Source organism: Anguilla anguilla, chromosome 5 (assembly GCF_013347855.1).
Source record: "Anguilla anguilla isolate fAngAng1 chromosome 5, fAngAng1.pri, whole genome shotgun sequence".
Taxonomy (NCBI): domain Eukaryota; kingdom Metazoa; phylum Chordata; class Actinopteri; order Anguilliformes; family Anguillidae; genus Anguilla; species Anguilla anguilla.
In genome coordinates, this window is record NC_049205.1 from 60507586 (window position 1) to 60533997 (window position 26412).

The 26412-nt window shown below is 51.5% G+C and overlaps 1 protein-coding gene across 1 annotated transcript in view; it reads right to left on the reverse strand.

Annotated features, from left to right (window-relative positions):
• Window positions 1–26412, reverse strand: part of mbtps1 (membrane-bound transcription factor peptidase, site 1) — a 35203-nt gene that overhangs the window by 8457 nt on the left and 334 nt on the right. The window contains exons 2-13 of the mRNA XM_035419976.1: window positions 22355–22955; window positions 16333–16590; window positions 11429–11620; window positions 10487–10597; window positions 10104–10213; window positions 9094–9210; window positions 8720–8787; window positions 8316–8418; window positions 7299–7450; window positions 4043–4204; window positions 2776–2920; window positions 1721–1909 (exon numbers count right to left, since the gene is read on the reverse strand). Coding sequence (XP_035275867.1) covers window positions 1721–1909; window positions 2776–2920; window positions 4043–4204; window positions 7299–7450; window positions 8316–8418; window positions 8720–8787; window positions 9094–9210; window positions 10104–10213; window positions 10487–10597; window positions 11429–11620; window positions 16333–16590; window positions 22355–22547 — 1800 coding nt within the window. The 5' untranslated portion in view covers window positions 22548–22955. The remainder of the gene's footprint in view (window positions 1–1720; window positions 1910–2775; window positions 2921–4042; window positions 4205–7298; window positions 7451–8315; window positions 8419–8719; window positions 8788–9093; window positions 9211–10103; window positions 10214–10486; window positions 10598–11428; window positions 11621–16332; window positions 16591–22354; window positions 22956–26412) is intronic.

Genomic DNA, 26412 nt, shown 5'->3' on the forward strand with positions numbered 1-26412 from the left:
TGCAGCAAATATAAGGAATGTAAGGACATCCCCCGGTTAGGAATCCCCCTGTAGGGTGGATGCCTTCAGGCTCAGACACACTCCTGGGTCTAAACTGGCAACCCTGCTATGACTGCATGCGGCCTCGTGTTCACACACAAGCAAAACTAATAGAAGTCACGGCCTCTCAAAGACCCTGAGTGATCTCAATCACTCATAAGAGTGATATCATACTTAAAGAAACAAACAAACGCAATGATATCACAGCTATCTTATTCAGTTTAGATTAGTTCTTTAATCAGCGACAAAGTTCTTATACTGCCCTCTGCAGGAGGATTGTGGTACTGGTCTTTTGGAGTACCTCATGTCGCTTACGTGAGCAATGTGGAGAATTACACTTTAGCCAATCATTGGTGTCGCCGTTCAGAGGGCCGTCCAATCAGAAGTGAATGCGAAGCAATTATCATTCAATCAGCACAGAATGGAAACAACGTCAAGCTTCCTGCTCTATTGTCTATAACTGGCATTCGATACATCAAATGAAACATCATCATTATTTTCTCATTTTCACACTCTGAAAGCATCCTGAGCTTGCATCTTAATGAACACTTTAAATGCAAAAATGATGATTTAAAATAAAAGATTAAAAAATCCGTTTACAGATCGTTATAAGCTTTCACTGATGAGAAACCGCTGAAAGTGAAGAGGTAAAAAATGAGGAAGCGCTGCAGAGTGAATCAAAGCCCCGAATGGCATCGTTAGCGTTAGCCTCCCGCCTGGGAGCGGCCCACATGCATACACAACGCTGCTGGCAGAGAGAGAGTGTGTGTGTGTGTGTGTGTGTGTGTGTGAGAGAGAGAGAGTGTCGGTATGTGTGTGTGTGAGAGAGAGAGAGTGTGTGTATGTGTGTGTGTGAGAGAGAGTGTGTATGTGTGTGTGTGTGTGTGTGTGAGAGAGAGAGAGAGAGAGTGTGTGCGTGCGTGTGAGAGAGAGAGTGTATGTGTGTGTGTGTGTGTGTGTGAGAGAGAGTGTGTGCGTGCGTGTGAGAGAGAGAGTGTGTATGTGTGTGTGTGTGTGTGTGTGAGAGAGAGAGAGAGAGTGTGCGTGTGTGCGTGCGTGTGAGAGAGTGTGTGTGCGTGCGTGCATGCGTGTGAGAGAGAGAGAGAGAGTGTGTGTGTGTGTGTGTGTGTGTGAGAGAGAGAGAGAGAGAGAGTGTGCGTGTGTGCGTGCGTGTGAGAGAGTGTGTGTGCGTGCGTGCATGCGTGTGAGAGAGAGAGAGTGTGTGTGTGTGTGTGTGTGTGTGTGTGAGAGAGAGAGAGAGAGAGAGAGAGTGTGTGCGTGCGTGTGAGAGTGTGTGTGTGTGTGTGTGTGTGTGTGTGTGTGTGTGTGTGAGAGAGAGAGAGAGTGAGTGTGTGCGTGCGTGTGAGAGTGTGTGTGTGTGTGTGTGTGTGTGTGTGTGTGTGAGAGAGAGAGAGAGTGAGTGTGTGTGTGTGTGTAAGTGAGAGAGTGTGTGTGTGCGTGCGTGTGAGAGAGAGAGAGAGTGCGTGTGTGTGTGTGCAAGTGTGTGTATGTGAGAGAGTGTGTGTGTGTATGTGTGTGAGAGAGAGAGAGAGAGAGTGTGTGTGTGTGTGTGTGCGTGTGTAAGTGTGTGTATGTGTGTGTGTGTGTGTGTTCCCCACCCCTGGGAGATGTGTTCCTGAGCAGACTCAAAGCCCCGCCCCCTCCAGCCCACGGAACTCACGTCGTTCTCGGCCGGCGACGCCACGGTGACCATCACGTGACCCTGCGCCACGCCCTCCCACGATGCCGCTTTCTTGGCCACGGAGATGGACACGGCCAGGTAGCCCGCCCAGGGCCAGAGGACGGGCGAGTAGGACATGGCCACGTCGATGTGGTCGCCGTTCTGGGGCAGGTACGGTTGCCAGATGGGCTGTGGACGGGACGGGACAGGGGCGTGAGATTTCAGCAAGGGGGCAATAAGGTAACGAACAGCACAGGGGGGGGGGGGGGGGGTCAACCTGGACCTGGACCCCCTACACAACCTGAAACACCCAACAGCAAAGATGTGTACAGCATCCATGATCATCAGGAAGGGAGTAACACACTGCGATGATCGCTGCTCACTCCTACTGTCACGTCAACGCAAACAATTTCAACAGCTTCCACAGAAGTTTCTCATGAAACCCGGCGAAGTGGAAAAGTGTCAATATTTATTTCCCAGCGCTTGTCCAACTTGCATCCTGCTGTAAATTCAGCAGCTCCAACAACAGGCGCGTTAACACGGACAGCTTTCTGTACTCCAGCACACAGAACGCTACAGCAGTGGTAACCATCCCTTGTTCCTGGAGATCTACCGTCCAGCAGGTTCTCACTACAACCTTAATTTGGCACACCTGACTCTACTAATTGGCAGGAGAAGATGTTGAATGAGGTCTGGCTTTGTTAGGGCTGGAGCGAGAACCTCCAGGACGGCAGACCTCCAGGAACAGGGCTGGTTACCACAGTTCTATAGCAACACGGTTCCAAGTTCCACTGTTGCTAGGAGACGGAGTCACAGCCCTGGGCCAGATTCGCGGGAGCACCAATCACAACGCGGCTCACGGGAGCACCAATGGGAGCACCAATCGCAGCGCGGCTCTGATGGGAGCACCAATCGCAACGTGGCTCACAGGAGCACCAATGGGAGCACCAATTGCAACGCGGCTCACAGGAGCACCAATGGGAGCACCAATCGCAGCGCGACTCGCTCACGGCGGCACCAATCGCAGCGCAGCTCTCACACGCCCTCCCCCTCACCTTGTCCAGGATCCGGCCGGTCACGCCCATGCCGTTGAGGATGGTGACGTTGACGATGGTGGGCATGCCCCCGTAGTAGATGGGCTGGGAGCAGTAGGGCCACATGTACGGGCACTCCGTCAGGTCGATGTAGCTGGGGCTCAGGCTGCAGGTACGAGCGGAGACACACCCGTCAAAACAGGGAAACAACCTCTACTGGTGAGCTCAGACAACTGCAGGCGAAGTACAGGTGACATGAATGTGAATGTGCTTTTTTTTTTTAATTTATTTATTTTTTTCATGCAACTACTTTCCCCTTTACTTTTTTTTTTTGGGACAGCTTATTTTAAGCATCCAGCTGTAATTTTCTGTGTTCAGCCAGCAGAGCTGTACAGCTTCTGTTGCAGTGAACTGCTCACAGCTGAGGCAGCTTACGAAAGGGAAATGTTTTTTCGATACGATGCAGAAACGCAGTCTACCGAACCCCCTTCTCCCCCAGCGGGCACTGCCCGGGCCACAGCTGCCTCTGGCTAGGCCCCGATCTGGCAGGCGAACTGACGCAACGAACCGGACGCAAACCGGGCTTGCGTTCAAAACAGAAACGAGAGAAAACTGCCAAACTGGAGAAGATCTGGAAGGAAAATGAGTCCCACAAGCTGCAGCTGCAACAGAGGGATTCCTACAAGCTGAAAATATTCCAGAACATTCCAGAACACGTTCGACTTCCAGGAGCCACCACCTGACGCCAGACTTACGCACGGGCGTCAGCAGCGCCGCTAACCTAACTGTGGCTAACAGGAGCGGGTACTGTACCTGGCCTGTACAGTGGCAGCGTGGCGCTAACCGCTAACCTAAGTGCTAACGGGAGCGGGTAGTGTACCTGGCCTGTACAGTGGCAGCGCGGCGCTAACCGCTAACCTAAGCGCTAACAGGAGTGGGTACTGTACCTGGCCTGTACAGTGGCAGCGCGGCGCTAACCGCTAACCTAAGCGCTAACAGGAGCGGGTACTGTACCTGGCCTGTACAGTGGCAGCGCGGCGCTAACCGCTAACCTAAGCGCTAACAGGAGCGGGTACTGTACCTGGCCTGTACAGTGGCAGCGCGGCGCTAACCGCTAACCTAAGCGCTAACAGGAGCGGGTACTGTACCTGGCCTGTACAGTGGCAGCGCGGCGCTAACCGCTAATCTAACTGTGGCTAACAGGAGCGGGTACTGCACCTGGCCTGTACAGTGGCAGCGCGGCGCTAACCGCTAACCTAACTGTGGCTAACGGGAGCGGGTACTGTACCTGGCCTGGGGCCGGTAGCTGTTGAGGATCTGGTAGGCGCGCAGCAGGTCCAGCTTGCCGTGGCCCTGCTCGAACATGTTGACCCCGGGGAGGCGGCGGGCCGAAGCGATGAGCGCCTGCTTCATGCTGGCGGGGTTCACCAGCTCCCGGTTCAGCACCGTGCTGCGGGGGTGGGGGGGGGGGGGAGGCAGGGGGGAGAGAGGCGGAGTTAAACACAAACCACACTGCCGGCTGGACTAGCACCTGCGAAACCACGGCTAAGGGGCGAAACCAGGCTGAGAGAGAAGCTGATAAGAGGGACTGATGAAGAGGAGAGAGAGGGAGAAAGAGATGAAGCACACACACACACACACACGCTCACACTCACACACACACACACATCTATATCAGCAAACTGGTCAGAGTGCTGGAGCAGTGTGCAGCTCCAGGTCTCACTCTACACAAGTGAATTAAGTGCCTCCTCTACACCAGAGGACCCGGTTCTGTGGTCTTCCACAGAGCAGGCACTGCAGCAGAACCAGGTCCTGTTTGAGCAGTACTGCCGTACCTGGGCCCTGACAGTAAATCCGGACCAAAGGCCAAAGTGGTTTTCCAGAAAAATCAACACTCAGATCTTCGGGGAACCAAGGCTTACCCATCAGACAATCAGGAAGTTTTATCAATAGCTGTCAAAGGAAAAAGCACACTCAGCATGCTATGCTACTAAAACAAGCCCTGCCCCACAAAAACTTTCTGTAGAAGTTACCGGAAAGTGAACTCCAGCCAATCCTGCTTCAGGTTATACTATTCCATAATTCTCTCTCATAATTATCATTGATTTTTTTTTTTTTTTTTAAAGGATGGAAGGGGGTGTGGTTTGTTTCATCTTTCTGTATTACTCTGGCAACACAGCATATATTCTGCTGAGCTGCCAGTCTGTTTAAATCAGAGTCCCTGTGAACAGGGGTACAAGGGAGACCGAGACAAATGGAGAGAGAGAAAGAGAGAGAGAGAGACAAAGAGAGAGAGAGACAGAGAGAGAGAGGGAAGGAGAGAGAGAGGGAGAGAAAGAGACAGACAGAAAGGGAAAGAGACAGAGAGAGAGAGGGAGAGAGAGCAGAGAAAGAGAGAGAGACAAAGAGGGAGAGACAGAGAGAGAGAGAGAAGAAGAGAGAGGGAGAGAAAGAGACAGACAGAGAAAGGGAAAGAGACAGAGAGAGAGAGAGAGGGCAGAGAAAGAGAGAGAGACAAAGAGGGAGAGACAGAGAGAGAGAGAGAAGAAGAGAGAGGGAGAGAAAGAAAAAAAGAGAGATAGATTGAGAAAGACAGTCTTTAGGACAGTTCCCACTGCAGGACATAAATACAGCCCCATTCACAGTGTCTGTGGCCCTGTCAGCCCCGTGACTGAGAGAGAAGGGCGCCGACGTCTCGTTCGTTACCGCCAAACCCCGCGGTGAACGGCCGCGCCGGTTCAGCCGCTATCGGTCGCTAGCGAGAGAGAGCCTGCGTGAGAGACGCTGAAGCAGCAGAGAAAAGCAGCCTTTTATCCGCCTGTTCCAGAAAACCGCGGCCAGTCTGTCACCTACAGCTTTGAGAGTCCCGGTCGACTTAATGTCCCGGCCCAAACCGACCTGACCCGACCGGTACCGCCAGTACCGCCGTGTCCCGTGGACTCCCTGTTACCGCGACTACGGCAGGCGAGACGCTCGCAAACCGAAACCCTGAGCTTCTCAGAGGAGCGTTGTGGGTAAAGCAGGCAATGGCCGAGCCAGAAGCCAGGGCCCAAAGTCCTCCCTCCAGCACTCCTTTATCATCAGAAGAACAGAGCTGTGGGGGGGGGGGGGGGGGGGGGGAAGCCACAGCGGAAACTGAAATGGAAGTTTTTTGTTTTTTTTGGTTCGAGACAAGCAAGGTCTGACCAACAGGAGGCGCCGTTCACAGAGGAAGCTCGGCGAGGGAGAAGGGAAGCCCTCACAGAGTTAACGGCAAGCCAGGAGAGAGCAGCCGCATGCTTCAAACCGATTACCGACCGGCCCCCAGCAACGGTCCCCACAGCGTGTTGATCTGGGGGGATTTAGCACCAACCCCCCCCCCCCAGTGAAGTGTCTGTCTCCAGGGCAACAGCAGATAACAGCATACAGATGGTGCTTGGCATGGGAGGGAGAGCTGCAGGGGGTGTATCAGCCACGGGAAAGGGGTTTCGCCATTTTAAAAAAAACCATTAACTTCACAGACAAATAATCCCATGTTCTGGAGTGTGCATTATGATTTTTCTAGCGAATAATTGGACAGGAGGCATATCCTGAACTTTGCCATAATACAGCTACCAAAGAACTACTGGCAGGGTGTGATGTGATGAGATAAACCAAGAGAAAAAGCATTTTAAAACCCGTAAATAACTTCAGCAACACCTTTAAAAATGGTGGCTTGCCACTCGTGCTTCCAGTGGTTTGCTGAGAAGTCCTGCTTGAGGAACGTCAATCGTAACAGCCAATCATAATGCACAACGTTCATCCTAACAGCCAATCGTAATGCAGAACGTCCATCGTAACAGTCATTCATCACAATGCAGAACGTCCATCGTAACAGCCAATCATAATGCAGAACGTCCATCGTAACAGTCAATCATCATAATGCAGAACGTCCATCGTAACAGCCAATCATCACAATGCAGAGCGTCCATCCTAACAGCCAATCATAATGCACAACGTCCATCGTAACAGCCAATCATCACAATGCAGAGCGTCCATCCTAACAGCCAATCATAATGCACAACGTTCATCCTAACAGCCAATCGTAATGCAGAACGTCCATCGTAACAGTCAATCATCATAATGCAGAATGTCCATCGTAACAGTCAATCATCACAATGCAGAGCGTCCATCGTAACAGCCAATCGTAATGCAGAACGTTCATCCTAACAGCCAATCGTAATGCAGAACGTCCATCGTAACAGTCAATCATCATAATGCAGAATGTCCATCGTAACAGTCAATCATCATAATGCAGAACGTCCATCGTAACAGCCAATCGTAATGCAGAACGTTCATCCTAACAGCCAATCGTAATGCAGAACGTCCATCGTAACAGTCAATCATCATAATGCAGAATGTCCATCGTAACAGTCAATCATCATAATGCAGAACGTCCATCGTAACAGCCAATCATCATAATGTAGAACGTCCATCGTAACAGCCAATCATCATGGTGCAGCCCAAACAGCTCCCGGTCAGAGAGCTCCTGAGCGCGTGCAGGTGTCTGCGGAGGGGAGGCTCACCTGGCCAGCAAGGTGACCGCCCCGGCAACCACCGGCGAGGCCACGCTGGTGCCCGACAACGAGCGGCAGCCCTCCTTCATCCCGGAGCCGCGGACGCCCGAGCCGTACGTCACGATGTCCGGCTTCACCCGCCCATATCCCCCCGGCAACTCCTGCGCGACACAGGAAACAGGAAGTCAGACACAGGAAGTGAGGGAGAAATACTGAGACACAGGAAGTGAGGGGGGGAAAAGTGAGACACAGGAAGTGATAGGGAAAAAGTGAGATACAGGAAGTGAGGGTGGGGGAAACGTGGGACATAGGAAGTGATGGGGGAAAAGTGACATACAGGAAGTGAGGGGGAAAACTGAGACACAGGAAGTGAGAGGTGAAAAAGTGACATACAGGAAGTGAGGGGGAAAGTGAGACACAGGAAGTCAGAGGGAAGCAAGGAACAGAAGTGAGAAAAGGGGGTACAAAGGAAGTAGGGAAAACAGGAAGGATGACACAGAAGAAAGATGTAGTCAGAGACAGGAAGTTCGGAGGGGGGAGTGGAAATGAGAGACAGGAAAATATGAAGTACAAGCAAGGAACAGGAAGAAAGGGAACGTGGGAGCATCACAGCCAACACTGAAACGGTCACCTAATGCAATTAAACCACATGAATAAGTCATCAATGTACCTGACTCTCAGAGAGGATGCCGGCTCAGCAGATGCATATTAGATTGAAATGGACCCGCACTCTACACAGTCAGTGGAAACAGCCATTTTAAATGAGGAATGAGCACTTAAACGTGTGTGGGCCACTGTACGTAGTGTAAGCAAAGCAAAGTTAATAATTATCATTATCAGCCATTGTGAGGTAAGCGAGCTCAAAAGCAGAGCTGCACTTTCAGACAACAGGGCTGAGATCAGCCAGACAGCTGAGCACGCGGAGAGGAGCGGGGGGATCACAGCAGACCGCTAACTGCGCCGCGGGACGGCGGGCAGGGCAGGTGGTGGCGAGGGAGGGGCGGGGGGCGTGGGGCACAGACGTACCCATGTGGTCATTCCCCGGGATGAGAACCTGGCGATGTTGTCCTCGAAATCAATCCCACCGACCCCGATCACGTCCATCTGATCGGCCGGGTTATTCAGGGTTCTGAGACACAAACGCACATCCCAGATATTTAAATCACTCGCACTCGCACTCGCACTCGCACTCGCACTCGCACTCGCACTCGCACTCGCACACGCACACGCACACGCACACGCACACGCACACGCACACGCACACGCACACGCACACGCACACGCACACGCACACTCACACTCACACTCACACACACACACACACACACACACATTTAACTACACATTTGAATGCTCTACACACCCATGCACACATGCCAAATCCTCCCAAAAATAGCTCATTCTCTTTTCTCCAGCATGGCCACACCCACCCGTATAGCGGCCCGTCGTTTCCGATAGCGGAGACCATGATGACTTTGTTGGCAGTCAGCTCCCACACCTACAAAAACAAGGAATGACATCATAAACCTGCGACACATTCCAGCACCTACAAAAACAAGGAATGACATCATAAACCCGCGACACATTCCGGCACGTACAAAAACAAGGAATGACATCGTGAACCTGCGACACATTCCGGCACCTACAAAAACAAGGAATGACATCATAAACCTGCGACACATTCCAGAGCCTACAAAAACAAGGAATGATATCATAAACCTGCGATGCATTCCAGAAGCCAGTCACTGACCGGCTGGTGTTAAGGTTAGATGTCATTACATCTCCGTTTGACTAGTGACATCACCTTGTCCACGAACGGATGGTCCATGAAGTCGGGCCCGCCGATACTGAGGTTCAGCACGTCCATCTTCTTCAGGATCGCGTAGTTGAAGGCGTCCAGAAACCAGGAAGTATAAGACACCTGCGGGGGGGGGGGCAGAGAACCTGAGCACGAGCAGATAAGTGCTAGCAACATGTGCATGACCTTGCCTGACAGACAGCGTGATTGTGCCACAACGCATTTATGACCAGCGTGACTCTGGGGCTCTGCTGGACTACAGGAACACTTTCATTTGGCCATTATCTCTCCTCCTGTGTGACTGAGACTCCAGTGCCAAGTTTAATGCTGGATCTGGGCGGATTCAGTAACGATTTATATCTCACTGATGTGATACGGCCATGTGTGAAACAGCTGGGGGTCACGCAATGGATCCAGCTCTATAAGCAGGATATCAGCCGGAGAAAGAGGCAGGAGCTCTATAAGCAGGATATCAGCCGGAGAAAGAGGGAGGAGCTCTATAAGCAGGATATCAGCCGGAGAAAGGGGCAGGAGCTCTATAAGCAGGATATCAGCCGGAGAAAGAGGCAGGAGCTCTATAAGCAGGATATCAGCTGGAGAAAGAGGCAGGAGCTCTATAAGCAGGATATCAGCCGGAGAAAGAGGCAGGAGCTCTATAAGCAGGATATCAGCCGGAGAAAGAGGCAGGAGCTCTATAAGCAGGATATCAGCCGGAGAAAGAGGCAGGAGCTCTATAAGCTGGATATCAGCCGGAGAAAGAGGCAGGAGCTCTATAAGCAGGATATCAGCTGGAGAAAGAGGCAGGAGCTCTATAAGCAGGATATTGGGCAGGAGAAAGAGGCAGGAGCTCTATAAGCTGGATATCAGCCGGAGAAAGAGGCAGGAGCTCTATAAGCAGGATATTGGGCAGGAGAAAGAGGCAGGAGCTCTATAAGCTGGATATCAGCCAGAGAAAGAGGCAGGAGCTCTATAAGCAGGATATTGGGCAGGAGAAAGAGGCAGGGGGGGAGCAGTACCTGGTTGTTGGTGAACACTCTGAAGATGTGCAGCTCCGAATCGGGGGCGAAGCCGTGGCACTCCCTCATGCTGGCGATGACCCCCGCCACGAAGGTCCCGTGGCCCAGCCCTGCGGACGCCACATACACCCCGTCATCACCCCGCTCACCCTCCTCTTCCTCAGATAACATATGCTATCCATGTGAGCACAGTCACTGAACGCCATGTCCCAGGACAGGACATCCCAAACAGCTCATCACATAATTACAGCTCAGGACGGGACGTCCCAGAACAACTCATCACATCGCTACAGCCCAAGATGGGACGTCCCAAACAGCTCATCACATAACTACAACATCCCAAGAAGCGTATCGAGATGCATATTCGCCAAACAAACTCTCACCGTCGTCCAGAGTCTTCTCGTTGGTCCAGTTGGTTCTCTCTTTCACGTTCTTGAAGTGCGGGTGCTTCTCACTCAGTCCCGTGTCGAACACGGCCACTTTCACACCAGAGCCTGAACACAGGGGGGTTATACTCACTGTCAAAACCTGAACACACGCTCAACATACCTTCACTGCCAGACACGACATCATGCACACACTCACACAGGCCCACCTACACACATACACTCACAGGCCCTCACAAACACACACGCACACTCACTCACTCACGCTCACACACACTCACACAGGCCCACCTACACACAAACACACACCCTCACAAACACACACGCACACTCACTCACACACACTCACACGCACACTCACTCACTCGCTCACGCTCACACACACTCACACGCTCACACACACAGGCCCACCTACACACAAACACACACCCTCACAAACACACACGCACACTCACTCGCTCACACACACTCACACGCTCACACACACACACTCACACGCTCACACACTCGCACGCTCACTCGCTCACTCTCACACACACTCACACGCTCACACTCGCATGCTCGCACGCTCACACACACATACACACACACATGCTCGGTCATACACGCTCACACTCACTCACACACACAGGCTCGCTCACACACATACTCACACACACACTCACACACAGGCTCGCTCACACACACACACACTCACACACAGGCTCGCTCACACACACACACACACACACACACACACTCACACACAGGCTCGCTCGCTCTCACACACACACACACACACACACACACACTCACACACAGGCTCGCTCGCTCACACACACACACACACACACACACACACTCACACACAGGCTCGCTCACACACACACACACACACAGGCTCGCTCACACACATACTCACACACACACTCACACACAGGCTCGCTCACACACACTCACCGGTATGGCCCATCTGCCAGAGCACGTCGGCCTGCAGGATCTGGGCCACGTGTCGGGGGATGGCCCTCAGGAGGCGGCGGCTGGAGTGGCGGCCCGTGGCGTGCCAGAAGCCCGAGCCCAGCGACAGGCTGGCCCTGCGCAGCGGCCGCGACGACTGCCACTTCTGAGACCAGCGCGACTCGTTACAGGGGGCTGAGAGAGAGAGAGGGAGAGAGGGAGAGAGAGAGAGAGGGTAAGAGGGAAAGAGAGAGACATTACTGCCACTTCTGAGACCAGCGCGACTCGTTACAGGGAGCTGAGAGAGAGAGAGGGAGAGAGGGAGAGAGAGAGACATTACTGCCACTTCTGAGACCAGCGGGAGTCATTACAGGCAGCTGAGAGAGAGAGAGAGAGAGAGAGAGAGAGAGAGAGAGAGAGAGAGAGGCTGAGTCCAGCGGGAGTCATTACAGGCAGCTGAGAGAGAGAGAGAGAGAGAGAGAGAGAGTCTGAGTCCAGCAGGAGTCATTACAGGCAGCTGAGAGAGAGAGAGAGCCCATTACATCACCGCTGCTCTTCCCATGAGCCTCCGGGGCTCCCTTCAGGACTGATTTCAAACAGATTTTTTTACACCAAATCCAGAGATAATGCGGCCAGAATGAGATCACGCTCGCTCTCAGAAACAGGGTCAACCCCACTGCAAAGGAACAGGCCAGAGATAACAGGGCCGGGCAGTTAATGAAGCTCAATTGCGTTAAGTGGCGAAACTGGAAGGAGCGCAATCTTCCGGGAGTTAATGAGGGTGGAGATGGGGCTGAGAGAGGATCGCTTTTCAGTTCCCCCCCCCCGTCGGCTTTTAAGTTTCCCGAGCTGCTCTGCTGTGACCGTTTCACGCGTCATTTTCGGAGAGGATATCCGTCCCTCACATCTCAATGTCCGAAGAGCAGCTGATTGAAATTCCACTGGAAGAAGGTCCCGTAGAACATTCCGGGCATTTCCACAGCTGTGCGTTCAATTCTGAGAGTGAATCTGCTGAACTGAGAGACAGCGAAATTGAAATAAACAGCCCTGTGTGACGGAATATAAAGCAGCCATCTTAAGACCTTAGCCCCGGTAAAAACCAACATCACGACCCGGGACCTGCCGTGAAGGCAGGGGAGGAAGAGGAGGGCGACCAGGAAGAGCGACAAAGAGGAGACCGAGCATTACATTACAGGCATTTAGCAGACGCTCTTATCCAGAGCGACTTACACAACTTTTACACAGCATTTTACATTGTATCCATTTATACAGCTGGATATATATACTGAAGCAATTTCGGGTTAAGTACCTTGCCCAAGGGTACAACGGCAGTGTCCTACCCGGGAATGGAACCTACGACCTTTCGGTTACAAGCCCAGTTCCTTACCCACTGTGCTACACTCCGTTTTTAACCTGAATGTGCAGACAAAAACAAACACTAAGCGAGTGCGCTTCCCCAAACAGGATACGGCAGTTTGAGAAATCCGATGGAGAGGACTCCTTACTCCGGGACGGGCCTGCTACGCGACGTTATAAAATCAGCAGCGCTCATAAAGCAGCTTATCAGCGCTCCAGAGCGGGGTGTTTATCTACGGCAGCGGGCGAAAAAACATGAGGGGGGAGGGAGGGGGGGGGGGGAAACGAGGCTCTGCTCTCCAAACCTCATCAGAGCCGCGCGCTAAAGCAATTTCACGGACGCAGAACCCGATATAAAAAAAACGCCCTCAGACGGTTCGATCTTTAATCATAACGAGAGCGGGGGGATTTGGGAATAATGAAATTAAGGGACGGGGAGAAGGGGGAGAAGGGGGGGGGGGGATTTATTAAGTAATGGACAGGAACAATAACGCGCAAGCAAACAGGTTTTAGATGAGTGCCTTCATTATCGCCCGGCTGATAGCAGACTGCAGAGAGCTGCAGGTGGTTCAGTATTCATTTCGCGGTGCTCTTTGCTTGTTTGATTAACCTGGCAGGAGGTGGCGGGGGGCGGGGGGGGCGGGGGGGGCGTTGTGGGGGTTGGGTTTAGCACGATTCTGTGGCCAGGAAAGGGTGGAGTGGGGGGGGTCACACATACACACTGTACTCTTTCATTGCCGTACCCACAGAGCTACCCCACCCCACCCCACCGCACCCCCACCCTCTCAAGAAGCAAACAGCGCCCCTCTCATCAACCCCCCCCAACCTGAACCAGTCATTTCTAAGGAAAAAAGAGAGAAACACAGAAAGACTGCAACCATTAATTTACCACCCCCCCCCCCTCCCCGACCACAGGGGGCTGTGTGAGTGGGTGCACATGCCTGGCTGTCTGTCTGTACGTGTGTGTGTGTGTCCGTGCGTGTGTCTGTGCATGTGTCTGCATATGTGTGTGTGTTTGTGTGTGTGTGTTTGTGTGTGTGACTGTCTGAGTGTGTGAGACAGACTGAGAAAGACAAAGGCTGGATGTGTGACACACACCAGTCCCATGGAACGTTTATTTTTGCTCCACATTAGAGGGGGTGTGGTCAGGACCTTGTGTCCCGAGATCAACTGTATAAATGTGGGAACGACCGCAGAACTGCATGCTGGGAAGCCACGCCCACAACCAGGCGTGAAAATGACAGAGGAGCAGAGAGGGGGGCGGCGCTGCTGGAATTCACCTCCCCCCTCCCCCCAAAAACCCAACAGCTGGAGGGGAGCTGGGAAACCACTCAGGGGGGGCAGGAGAGACTGTGGAGCGAGAGAGAGAGAGAGGGGAGAAAGCAGGAGAGAGAGAGACAAGGGGAGAAAGCAGGAGAGAGAGAGGGGAGAAAGGAGAAGAGAGAGAGGGGAGAAATGAGGAGAGACAGAGAGAGAAGGGGAGAAAGGGGGGAGAGAGAGAGAGAGAGAGAGGGAGAGAGAGAGAGAGAGAGAGAAATGGGTGTGCTCTCAGAGAGGAAGTCTAGAACATTCCCTTCCTGTTTTCAGAGGTGATTACAGAGGAGCCGCACAGCCTCTGGCTCGGTCTCTGCCCCCCACAGAGACGCGCGTCACTCCCCCTCTCTGTGGGCTACGCAGCGGGGGGGCGAGTGGGGGGGGGCGACAAACTCCTCAGGATCAGGGCACTAGTACAGGAGTGTGGAGGGGGGGCAGTGGAGAGGGGTGAGGGCAGGCTGCTGTAAGTGAGAGGGTACAGTAAAGAGGGCCAACAAGAGTGTGTGGGATTTGGGTCATGGGGGTGCGGGTGGGGTGTAGGGCGTATTGGGGGGCGGCAGGGCTTCAGACTAACGGGGTCCCGATGTCCTGGGGGGGATAAAAACATGAGTTTGGGATGAACAGAAACCATCCCCGGGATGCCCTCGGTATGAAAGGGGGAAAACATTTTTTTTTTTCCCTCCGAACCTCATTTGTCACATAAATCAGACAAATCTGACAGATTTTTATCACGACATCGAAGCGGGTCTGAAGAGCGGGATGAAATAAATTAGAGATACAAATCACATTTTGGCATTCTGATTAAAAAAAAAAACTCATTTCTGTCACGCACGCTAATAATATTTTTAAGAAACCACTGGAGCGATTTGTTTTAATTTACTCGTGTTGAGCAAGCTAGCTAGAGCGTGACATGTAGTTTTTTTCAAATGAAGCCCTCTTCTCTTTGAACCTTGCAGTGTTACCAACTGCTGTGTAAATATTATAATCAATAATAAACAACACCAAAATGTCAAACAGCAAAACTGGCTCAAAAAAACCCAGAGTAATTATTTTGTTGTACACACACACACACACACACACACACACACACACACACACACACACACACACACACACACACACACACACACACACACACACACACACACACACACACACACACACACACACACACACACACACACACACACACACGCAGTCTCTGCAGAGGGAGGCTGGCTTTGCTCAGGTAGTTTTTCCACAATATCGCTGTGGCATTGATTTCTTAAAAACCAAGGCCAAACCGAAGCGACTGGGCGTTCACATCTACAGGCGCTGAAATGGTCTGTTCTGGAGCAGCTCAGGAGTAGGGAACGTTCGGTCGGCTCAGGACAGCAAACTGCAGCAAGCAGGGACGGCAATGCGATCACGCGTTCTTAAACGACGCCGTGAGCAGCGATGCACAGACAGTCAGCTGTCCCTGAATCTAACCGTGAAGACGGCCGTATCCAACCGACAAAAAAATTTGACAGTAGCTCAAACGTATTCTGCAAATTAGCATAGCCTACTACACTAACGCAAGCACCAAAACAGCCTCGTGTAAGATGTAGGGTGTAGGGTGTAGGGGTGTAAGGTGTAGGGGTTTAGGGTGTAAGGGTGTAGGGGTTTAAGGTGTAGGGGTTTAGGGTGTACGGGTGTAGGGTGTAGGGGTGTAAGGTGTAGGGGTTTAGGGTGTAAGGGTGTAGGGGTTTAAGGTGTAGGGGTTTAGGGTGTACGGGTGTAGGGTGTAGGGGTGTAAGGTGTAGGGGTTTAGGGTGTAAGGGTGTAGGGTGTAGGGGTGTAAGGTGTAGGGGTTTAGGGTGTACGGGTGTAGGGTGTAGGGGTGTAAGGTGTAGGTGTTTAGGGTGTAAGGGTGTAGGGTGTAGGGTGTAGGGGTGTAAGGTGTAGGTGTTTAGGGTGTAGGGTGTAGGGTGTAGAGGGGGTAAGGTGTGGGGGGTTAGGGTGTAAGGGTGTAGGGTGTAGGGGTGTAAGGTGTAGGTGTGTAAGGCTGTAGGGTGTAGGTGTGTAAGGCTGTAGGGGTGTAGGCTGTAGGGTGTAGGGGTTTAGGGTGTAGAGGGGGTAAGGTGTGGGGGGTTAGGGTGTAAGGGTGTAGGGTGTAGGGGTGTAAGGTGTAGGGGTTTAGGGTGTAAGGGTGTAGGAGTGTAGAGGGTGTAGGGTGTAGGGGTGTAGAGGGTATAAGGGCGCTGGGACAGGCTCACCATCGCTGTACTTGAGGCTGCGGAGCACGCGGCGCTGGGGCGTGACCCTCTTGATGTAGGGGTGGTCCTCCAGGGCGAGCAGGCCTTGGCGGGAGGCCTGCCGGATCTGCACCACCTCGAAGTCGCTGGGGTAGTCGCTGGCCGGGTTGTCCCGCGGCACGATGCGCCAGCCCAGCGCCTCCGAGCTCCGCAGGGCACTGCCAATGAAGTGCCCGCGCGCCTTGGCGCTAAAGTAGCCGTTGAACACCACGATGTACTCTGGGGAGAGAGAGAGAGAGAGAGAGAGAGAGAGAGAATCGCGTTACACGCACACATCTATGGTATCTGATCCACTGCCACTTATACAGCCGACAATACATTCACACAGCTAGACATTCAGCTGGAGTGAAGTGCCCCACGGCTATGTCCCAACTAGGATTCAAAGCTGCAACCTCTCGAGTCACCAGCCCTGGGGTGCCCACACCGTCATACCCAGTACACTACCACCCTTATGAGGTCGCACGCACGCACGCACGCTCGCACGCACGCACGCACGCACGCACGCACGCACGCACGCACGCACACACACACACACACACACACACACACTTTCACAGATCCAATCACTTCACATTCATTCATCAGAAGCAAAGTGCATGCAACTCCCACATCTGGAGGAACACAAGCTAATGAGCACATTCACCTGGTTTACAAGAGCACCTGGTTCACAAGAGCAATACCAACTACCACAAGGGATGATTAGCACTGAAACAGCCAGTACAGGCGCTGACGTGTGTCGTGCGAAGAATCTGCACGAACAAAGCAGGCCACTAACCCACCTTCCTTTCATTTTATCTGTCACTCCCTCATTCATCTTTCATTCCTTCTGGGACCATGAGGGCACCATAGTGTGCTGTGTCAGATTTGGCTAGCACTGCTAGCGATCACACCTGGGTTTGATAACGACCAATCACGTACAGAACCTTTCGTTCCAGATGCTACGACAAGATTTCGAACCGGAAGATACATATCAGTGTACAGAACGAACAGTTCATGGAAAGATGTCATAATAGATGGGGGGGGGGGGGGGGGTTAGCGCTAAAGGTAAGCGCTAAAGGGAGCACTAAAGGTAAGCAAGCTAAAGGGAGGTGCGCTAAGGCAAGCGCTAAAGGTAAGTGCTAAAGCTAAGCGCTATGCTAAGTGCTAAAGGTAAGTGCTAAAGCTAAGCGCTATGGTAAGTGCTAAAGGTAAGTGCTAAAGGTAAGCGCTATGGTAAGCGCTAAAGGTAAGTGGTAAAGCTAAGCGCTATGGTAAGTGCTAAAGCTAAGCGCTATGGTAAGCGCTAAAGGTAAGTGCTAAAGGTAAGCGCTATGGTAAGCGCTAAAGGTAAGTGCTAAAGGTAAGCGCTATGGTAAGCGCTAAAGGTAAGTGGTAAAGCTAAGCGCTATGGTAAGTGCTAAAGCTAAGCGCTATGGTAAGCGCTAAAGGTAAGTGCTAAAGCTAAGCGCTATGGTAAATGCTAAAGGTAAGTGCTAAAGCTAAGCGCTATGGTAAGTGCTAAAGCTAAGCGCTATGATAAGTGCTAAATGTAAGTGCTAAAGGTAAGCGCTATGGTAAGCGCTAAAGGTAAGTGCTAAATCTAAGCGCTATGGTAAGTGCTAAAGCTAAGCGCTATGATAAGTGCTAAATGTAAGTGCTAAAGGTAAGCGCTATGGTAAGCGCTAAAGGTAAGTGCTAAAGCTAAGTGCTATGGTAAGCGCTAAAGGTAAGTGCTAAAGCTAAGCGCTATGGTAAGCGCTAAAGGTAAGTGCTAAATCTAAGCGCTATGGTAAGCGCTAAAGCTAAGCGCTATGGTAAGCGCTAAAGCTAAGCGCTATGGTAAGTGCTAAAGGTAAGCGCTATGGTAAGTGCTAAAGGTAAGCTCAAATGTGCGCTCATGTTTCCAGTCCCGGGTGTGCACCAGGACACACCTGGCCTGCTCTGCAGGTGTGAGAGCGCAGACGCTCGGCCGCGGGCTGCCAGACAGCATTCCTTTACGGGAGGGGTCCAGACGAGCTCGCCTTCCCGCACCGCGCAGCGTAGCGTAGCGTAGCATAGCGTAGCATAGCGTAGCATAGCGTAGCATAGCGTAACACACAGTAGCGTAGCGTAGCGTCTCGCTCCGCGGCGCGTTTCCTCAGGAACACACACGGCCCGCAGCGTGAGATTGATTCCACCGCTTTCAAAACAAGGAAAAACAAAGAAGGGGGCAGATTCAGACCACCGACACAAAGAAGGAGCGACAGATAACATCTGCTTTCCCCCGTTATATGTACGCGAGAGAGAGAGAGAGAGAGAGAGCAAATAAATAAATAAATAAAAAGGTGTCTGGTGTCCTGTCAGAACTAATCAGCAATGTGTTCAGGAATCCAAAGCAGACATACAGTCATTTCATTTTCACTGTTCAAACTGTATTGTTTGGGGGAGTGGGGCTTTATTATTGTAACTGACGCACCAGGCACTTCCAGTTTCTCTAAGCAGGCTGGACAGCTGGTCTCCACGTCCAGGGACTATTCACCAGCTGCCCCGCTGGCACTGGCTGAATATCGTTTGTCCCTTCTGGAAGAGCATAAAACGAACCCTGTAAAGCTTCGGCGAAAGCACAAACTGCCGCAAGGTCTCCGCCCCCACGGTGGCCTTCCACCCTGTCCCAGAATGCACCGCTCTCACGGTGCCGAGGGAGGGGCTGACGAGCGAGGCGTTCGGGGCCCGACACAGAGCCCGCATTCAGCGGGAGAGAGAGAGAGAGAGAGAGAAATCAGCCCACTGTAAATACGGCCTTTTCTTCTGGCGCACGAACCCACGGAGACCCCCCCCCCCCCCAACCCCACATCCTCTGCCCCCCTCCCGGGGACGTCCCAGACCGCGCCGGCCCTTTAAGAGGGCGGCCGGGGCACCTCCACATTCCGGGACGGGCGCCAGTGAATGCTGCCATTCTGCGGGGGACCGGGAGACGGCAGGAGCGGGGGGGGGGGGGGGGGGGGGACGGAGGCGTTTCTGAGAGCGGTTGCGCCGGGGGAAGCAGTCACAGCCGTGATGGGACTGTCCTGCCCGCAACTGCCCCCCCCCGCCCGCCCGCCCGCCCGCCGCTGCATCTGCTTGCATTCACACACCAAAAACAAACACGGTGGCCACACAGACAAACACCATAAACAGGAGTGCGCTCTTTGAGCAGGGCGCTATAAAACCACCCCCCCCGGCCGTCACCCCCACCCCAGGCCTCTGTGCGTGAGATAAAGGCTGCGGTGGCTGCAGAGGTAAACTGCCCGGTTTAGCACACAGGCTTGTGACACACCCCCCGCCTGTCTGTCTCTCCATCACCCTATCGCTGGGGCACAATGGTGTCATCTTAACTCCCGCCCCCAAGGGCCAGCGTGCCAAAAGGATGGAGTACTCTGTGGACAGGGAGGGGGGGGGGGCAATATCACCCTGGAGTGAAATAAGTCTAGACACCAACTCAATGATGATACCTGCAGTTTTTTTTTGTTTTTTTTGTTTTCGCATTGCACGTGTCGAAAACCACAATGTAATTAGTGTGGGGCGATATACTGACACGATGATTATTGAACGCAATAACGATCCACTTTTCCTGTTTTTTTGGTTTAATTATACCGGACGCGACAGTGAGCATCCGAACTTCAGACAGCCGCATGACATGTTGCTGGGGGGGGGGGCGGGGGGGGCGAAACATCATCGCTGATATCTATAGGGTGTTGATAAGACAGCCAATCAGCGCCAAGGTTGTACGTCTCCCATGTTATCATGCGATGTGTTTTCGTCAATCGCATGGAAGCTGCAAGGCCTCACTGCTGATTGGCTGCATTATCAGCACCCAACAGATAACGGTGGCGACACTGTTGCTCACATGCATTTCACCCAGCCTCTGAAGTCTGGGTGCGTGCTATCGCATCAGGTATAATTAAAGAGGGGGGGGGGGGGTGGGAGGGTGGGGGGGTAAAGAGTACAGACGAGGCAGTACGCCATGTTGGCCATGACGGCTATTGCAGTTGAAGACTACCGCTGCTGCGGGACATCTCCCAGCCCTAAATGAAATGAAACCACAGCACTGTCTCAATCACACAAAGGCCACCTGGAACACGATACATGAGTCACATCTGACCGGTTGGACCTGAGGGCACACAAGCACCTTTTTTTACTTCCTTAAACTGGAACAACGGATTCCTCTGGTGGGGGGGGGGGGGGGGGGGGGGGTATGTACCGCTGCCTGACTCAGGGAGGGTGCAGCGCAAAAGAGGCCATCAGCCACGTGGACCCCACATTAAATAATTTAATGTATTCTATATATTTGTGATGAACCATGGCCCATGACTGTATGTATACTGGAGGTAAAACACTACATTGTTGAGTAACAAGTCACTTTATTATTGAAAACGTTTGCTGACGTTATCTGTGCGGTAGGTGAGGTCAGTTACCTAGGCTAGCTACTAGGTAAGCTAATGTCACCTGTCTGATAGATCACGTTAGCTAGAGCTAGCTAATGCCTGGTTCAGACTAACGTTCCACAAACTAACACGGCAAACATTTTTAGTGTAGCTATGCCAGTAGCAAACTAACATTAAAAAATATCATTATATTGAAATATCGCTAGACCCTACTCTCTATGTTCCTAAACACACAGCTTAGGCTGATAAAGGACATAACCCTCTCCATCTTCCTAAAACACACAGCTTAGGCTGATAAAGGACATAACACTCTCCATTTTCCTAAAACACACAGCTTAGGCTGATAAAGGACATAACCCTCTCCATCTTCCTAAAACACACAGTTTAAGCTGAGAAAGGACACAATCCTCTCCATGTTCCTAAACGCACAGCTTAGGCTGATAAAAGGACATAATGCTCTCCATGTTCCTAAAACACGCAGCTTAGGCTGATAAAAGGACATAATGCTCTCCGTGTTCCTAAACACACAGCTTAGGCTGATAAAAGGACATAATGCTCTCCATGTTCCTAAAACACGCAGCTTAGGCTGATAAAAGGACATAATGCTCTCCGTGTTCCTAAACACACAGCTTAGGCTGATAAAAGGACATAATGCTCTCTGTGTTCCTAAACACACACAGCTTAGGCTAAAACATGGCCTACACAATTGAAGCTGATAAATGAGACAAATGCATATCCAAGCCGTTATGGAGATAAGGTCTTCCAGTGAGGTATTTCTATATTTAAACAACGCAGAGTACGATTAATTATCTCGTCGCCGACGTTAACATTTGGCAGAGGTGGTTCAAAACACTGAACCCACAACCAGGTCAGAACAGAAACGCGAGAATGCAGGTTTCCGGCGTTTGACCAGTTGAACATGCCTGCCCACGACAGAAAGACTCCTCAGAGAAAAAGTGGTGCCACTGCTCATTCTAAAAACCCGTTTTCAGGAGAGATGACCCCTCCGGTTACGCACAGAGGGGACCGTTCCATTGTGGCCGTTTCCGCGTGAATCATCGCTCCGATTACCCAGACTTTCTTTCCAGGGCATTTGGTGTGAAATTTAACACCCCCCACTCCCCACTCCCCCTACCCCCCTTCCCCCCGGCCCGAAACTGCCATCGTCACCATTTCAAAGGCAGGTGTGCGGCTACCAAACAGGAGGGCACTTCCTCGTCAAACACGCGCTCCGCAGGACGATTCTAATGCATAAACCTCTTCCTTTTCATTTCCATTAGTGCGCAGCACCCTCCCCCCCCCCCCCCCCCCCCGAAATGTCACGGTTCCCTTTGACGCTGACGGTCACAGTCTGCTGCACTGTTGACTCTCCATTGCCACATAGGTGTCACTTCAGAGGCCACCAGAAAATGTACAATGTCGCCCCCCCACCCCACCCCCACCCCAACCGCAGGACAACAAGAAAATTCCGGAATGTCACTCTGCTCTTTTGTTACCAAATCTGTGCATGTTCGCATCAACAAAAAAAAAATTTCTATTAAAAATTAAATGGCAAATGCATCACATACGCATTACAAATACGGAAAATAGAGTTCACTTACCATGGTTTACGATGCTAGTGGAAAACTCCACTTTGAGGGTGACCTGGGAGCAGTTATCACAGGGGGGCTCCGCTGGGGTGGAGGGGGTGGGGGAGCTGGAAGAGTTTGCATCCCCAGGAACTGTATCCACAAGCGGAAGGCCCCGGCAGAGCAGGACCACCAGCATGGAAGTCCAGACGTTCACCAGAAACATGGTGCTGGAGAGACCGCCCCCCCCACAGAGCCAACTCTGGGTCCTTCGGGGGAAGAGGCGGAAATGCAGGCCCTTAGCTCCTCCCGGCCACCAGGGGGAGCTGCTCACCGCGGTAAATGACAACAGCAGCTGAAAAACGGCGGACGCGGTAGCATGGGGTTCAAAGGGAAAAGCTGGGGGTCGGGGGGCGCGCAGTCCTCTCTGCAGAAGCCTTGGTCACACGGGGCCCGGTGTCGTTCATTTCTTTCTCCGTTTTCTCTCCATCTTGGGGACGGATTGGGGGGCGCTGGCCTGTCATGCAGGGAAACGGGGCGCGGCGGGGTCCATATCCATGCGCAGGAGAGAGGGGAGGTCACAGTCGGGGGGGTCGGGAGGGGGAGGCGCACCTCTTCCGCACAGCCCTGGCACCTGGAGGGGAAGGGGGGGGGGGGGACATAAAGACAAAAATACATTATTCTGAACGGATTCTGAAAATTTACTGAAGAAGTTCAGGAGAAACTAAATAAAAAAAACTTTGAACGTTCATAAACCATCCTAAATTCAGTGACAGTATTAGGCAATTCGTATGACAACAGAATTTAGCTCAACGATAAGAAGAGGAGCAGTTCTGTCTCGATGACCTCATCGTGTCAAACGGCCTTTTTGCAGATACAGACGAGACTGCCAATCATTATCTGCATAAGACATAACAGGACAAATAATGATTTTCTCGGGTGGAGATGGACCTGCACTGCTATAGGGTTAGAGCTGTAACACCGCAGAATTTCCCAGATGTGCAGAATAGTCTTCTACATGCATGCGTGAATTACCCACAAGGCATCAGTCCCCACGCCACTCAGCCTCCAAGAAGAGCATGCCTACGTACACTGTGCAGAACAATGGCGTTCATTAGTTCAGTAATGTTCACACAGTTTTGCTTCAGTTTGTTCTGTTGGAACTTCATCCTCTGATCCTCTGTTCCAAAGATTCGGAGAACAGAACCCACCCCACCCCCACGCCCCACCCCCCCAAATAAATTTACATACGAAAAAATTATCTTAAATATTTCCAGATACGCTGGCCCAAAAAAAACGCCGGGTTTTGATTCCGACGGTAATTAATACCATGTGGGAAAAGTAAACATGAAATTGAATGCTTGAGGGAAGGCTGTGACTAATAATTTCTGAGGAGAAATATGATCATATTTCCTTAATCGAATTACGCTCTCGCGAAGGGACGTGAACCAGTTGGTCAGGGACAGGGGCCAAACAGCTGATGAAATATCCAGCAAGTCTGGGCCGTTTAGGCATAAAAAAAGAAGGGAGGGAGAGAGAGAGAGAGACATTTTTTCCAAAACCGTATCGCGTTAACTGCACAGGAAGGTCATGTATCCTCAGAGCACCCTCGGATCTGTTATTACATGCCCCGGACTAGACCAAACAAAACCGGCGCAGAAGAGACGAAATAAAATGAAACGGTAACATAAAAGCGCTGCAAGGCGAGTCTGGGCCCTGGGGCTGCTCCTGAGCTCAGGACCGGGCAGGTTTTTAAAGAGGACTCTCCAGACCCCCCCGCGGGAACCACGCTGCCTGCCCCACACAGCTGCACGAAGAACCTGAACCCGTTCCCCGAGCCCTCGTACCACAGCGCGATGCTCTGGGCCAGAGTTTTGCACGATTATAGCGGCTACATAGCATTACCCACTGCCCCTGCCTCAGGGTAAACTCGGCATCATAAACTTAGCCTCATAAAGATTCTAAACAATCCCACCTCCCACTCCCCTCCTGGCCCGCCTCCACCCACCAAACCCCCCAGCCCCCCACCCCAAAACAACTCTTCCCATCCTCCGAGCAACTCCTGGCTGGGCTCCAGAATCCAGCTGCAGGCTTTTATTTTAAATTTCCCCAACTACAGGGGCCAAAACCCGAAACAAAGACCACCCCTCCGACGAACCGCCAATCGGGGGTCTCAAGCACATTACATAACGCGGAGCCTCACTTCCCGAGAGAGAGAGAGAGAGAGAGAAGACAGACCTAATGTGCAGACCAGATGGGACATCCCATGCACTCTGGCTTCTATAAAGTATGTGTCGCTGTATAGATAAAGTGAACGCATAGTGGCAACTTCAGTCAATGAGGCAACACGTCCCACTGGCATGAGAAAAAACCCTCTACCCAGCATGCACTGGGCACTGCTGCCCAGACATAACATCACAATCTGGTGGGGTGGCGGGGGGTCGGGGGGGGCAAGGGGAGATAAGAAACAAACTCCGATCCTGCCGTATGGATTTCTTTTGATACACAGTGTACTGGGGACAAAATACAGGCCAAACGATTCCAAATTGCAGAGGTTTTCATTGGTTCCTTACTAAATGCAATATGTAGCCTTTTTTACTTTATATCCATGTAGTCTCAACCAGCAAACTGCACACTGCATAGAAATGCCATCCCACACACTGCTTATAATGTAGGCCATGCATAAACCAGAAGGCTCGGTGAGGGTGAAAATGAAAAGGACAAAAGGTTTTACTGTTCACTCGCATGCAAACGGCTGGCCATTGGATTATGGATCTTCATGTAAAGTCGTTACCCCAATACCTCTAACACAAACTGAGGGTCAAAACCAAACACGCTACAAACAAGACGTTAACAAATATGCCATAACAGCAGGCTATAAATGCTTCAGAAAAAACGTTAGACAAACTGGACAATCCACGAGGTGGGGGGGGGGGGTTGCTTCCTTGTGAAGTTCTACTCCTGGTCAGTTATTTAAACTATAAAATTTGCGCTCCAAGACAAATACACTTTACATAGCAAATGAAGAACGGTTCACTCGACATCCGGCTGCTATCCCTGGCAAACAAACCGCCTCCGGCTTGATTGCACCCACCCCCACAACTCGCAAACACTGAAATCCCTTAAATTCAATAAGCAGCCCACGGTAGCTAAACTTTACAACAGCCATTTCATGCCCGTATTCTCCCTCTTTGTGCGTTCAAAAAATGTAATAACACACGGGACCTTCCATTTACCTTCCAAAGAAAGCACACTCTCTACAATCATGCCCGACTAGTATAGCCTAGCAAGTCCACTCGCTAAAGCTAATTAGAACGTTATCTAGTTTATATGTATCTATTATAACAGTAGGAAGCCAACTATCTAAACTGATATTGCAGTTAGCTCGCCAATGCTAAGTTTACTTAGCATGTTAAGTTAGCATCATAGGAGCATCATTTAAGACTGGCTAGCACTAACGTCTAGCTAGCCGATGCAACTTTGTGTAAGGTAACTAACGCTTATAGATCTAGCTAGCTAACTAATAATACATGTTGACATCGATGCTGTAATGTTATAATAACACAATGATATGGAGTCATTTCAAAAATAGCATACCATTAGTTACAATATACATCTATATATAACCCTAGTTACCTAGCAAGCTAACTAAATAACGTTAACGTTACTTGGCCAAACAAAGTATAAACAAACTACAGCATGCTTTCTGTGGGACTATGTTAACGTTAGCGGTCCAGCTAATATAGCTAGTTGGTCATATTTATTAATTTGGCACGACAGCTTAGCTAGATATACATAACGTTTAGCTATAGCCTAGCTATAAAACCTATCGAGAGATCCAAATGAACACCTGGTCGATTGACCTTTCAACACCAAATTATTATGACGTTACCTGCCGATAGCTAACTAGCGTTACCAAGCTAGGTAACTTAATTGTACTGAGTGTATTTAGCTCGGTGGTAGCCAACGCTATCTAGCGACCATAATCCATCCATGGCTGCTAGTACTATCTGAAAAAAACAAGATGGATAGTTAGCTAGCTACGAAGCCAACGTCGTCGCCAATTCGCCAGCAGTATGTTAAACCATAAT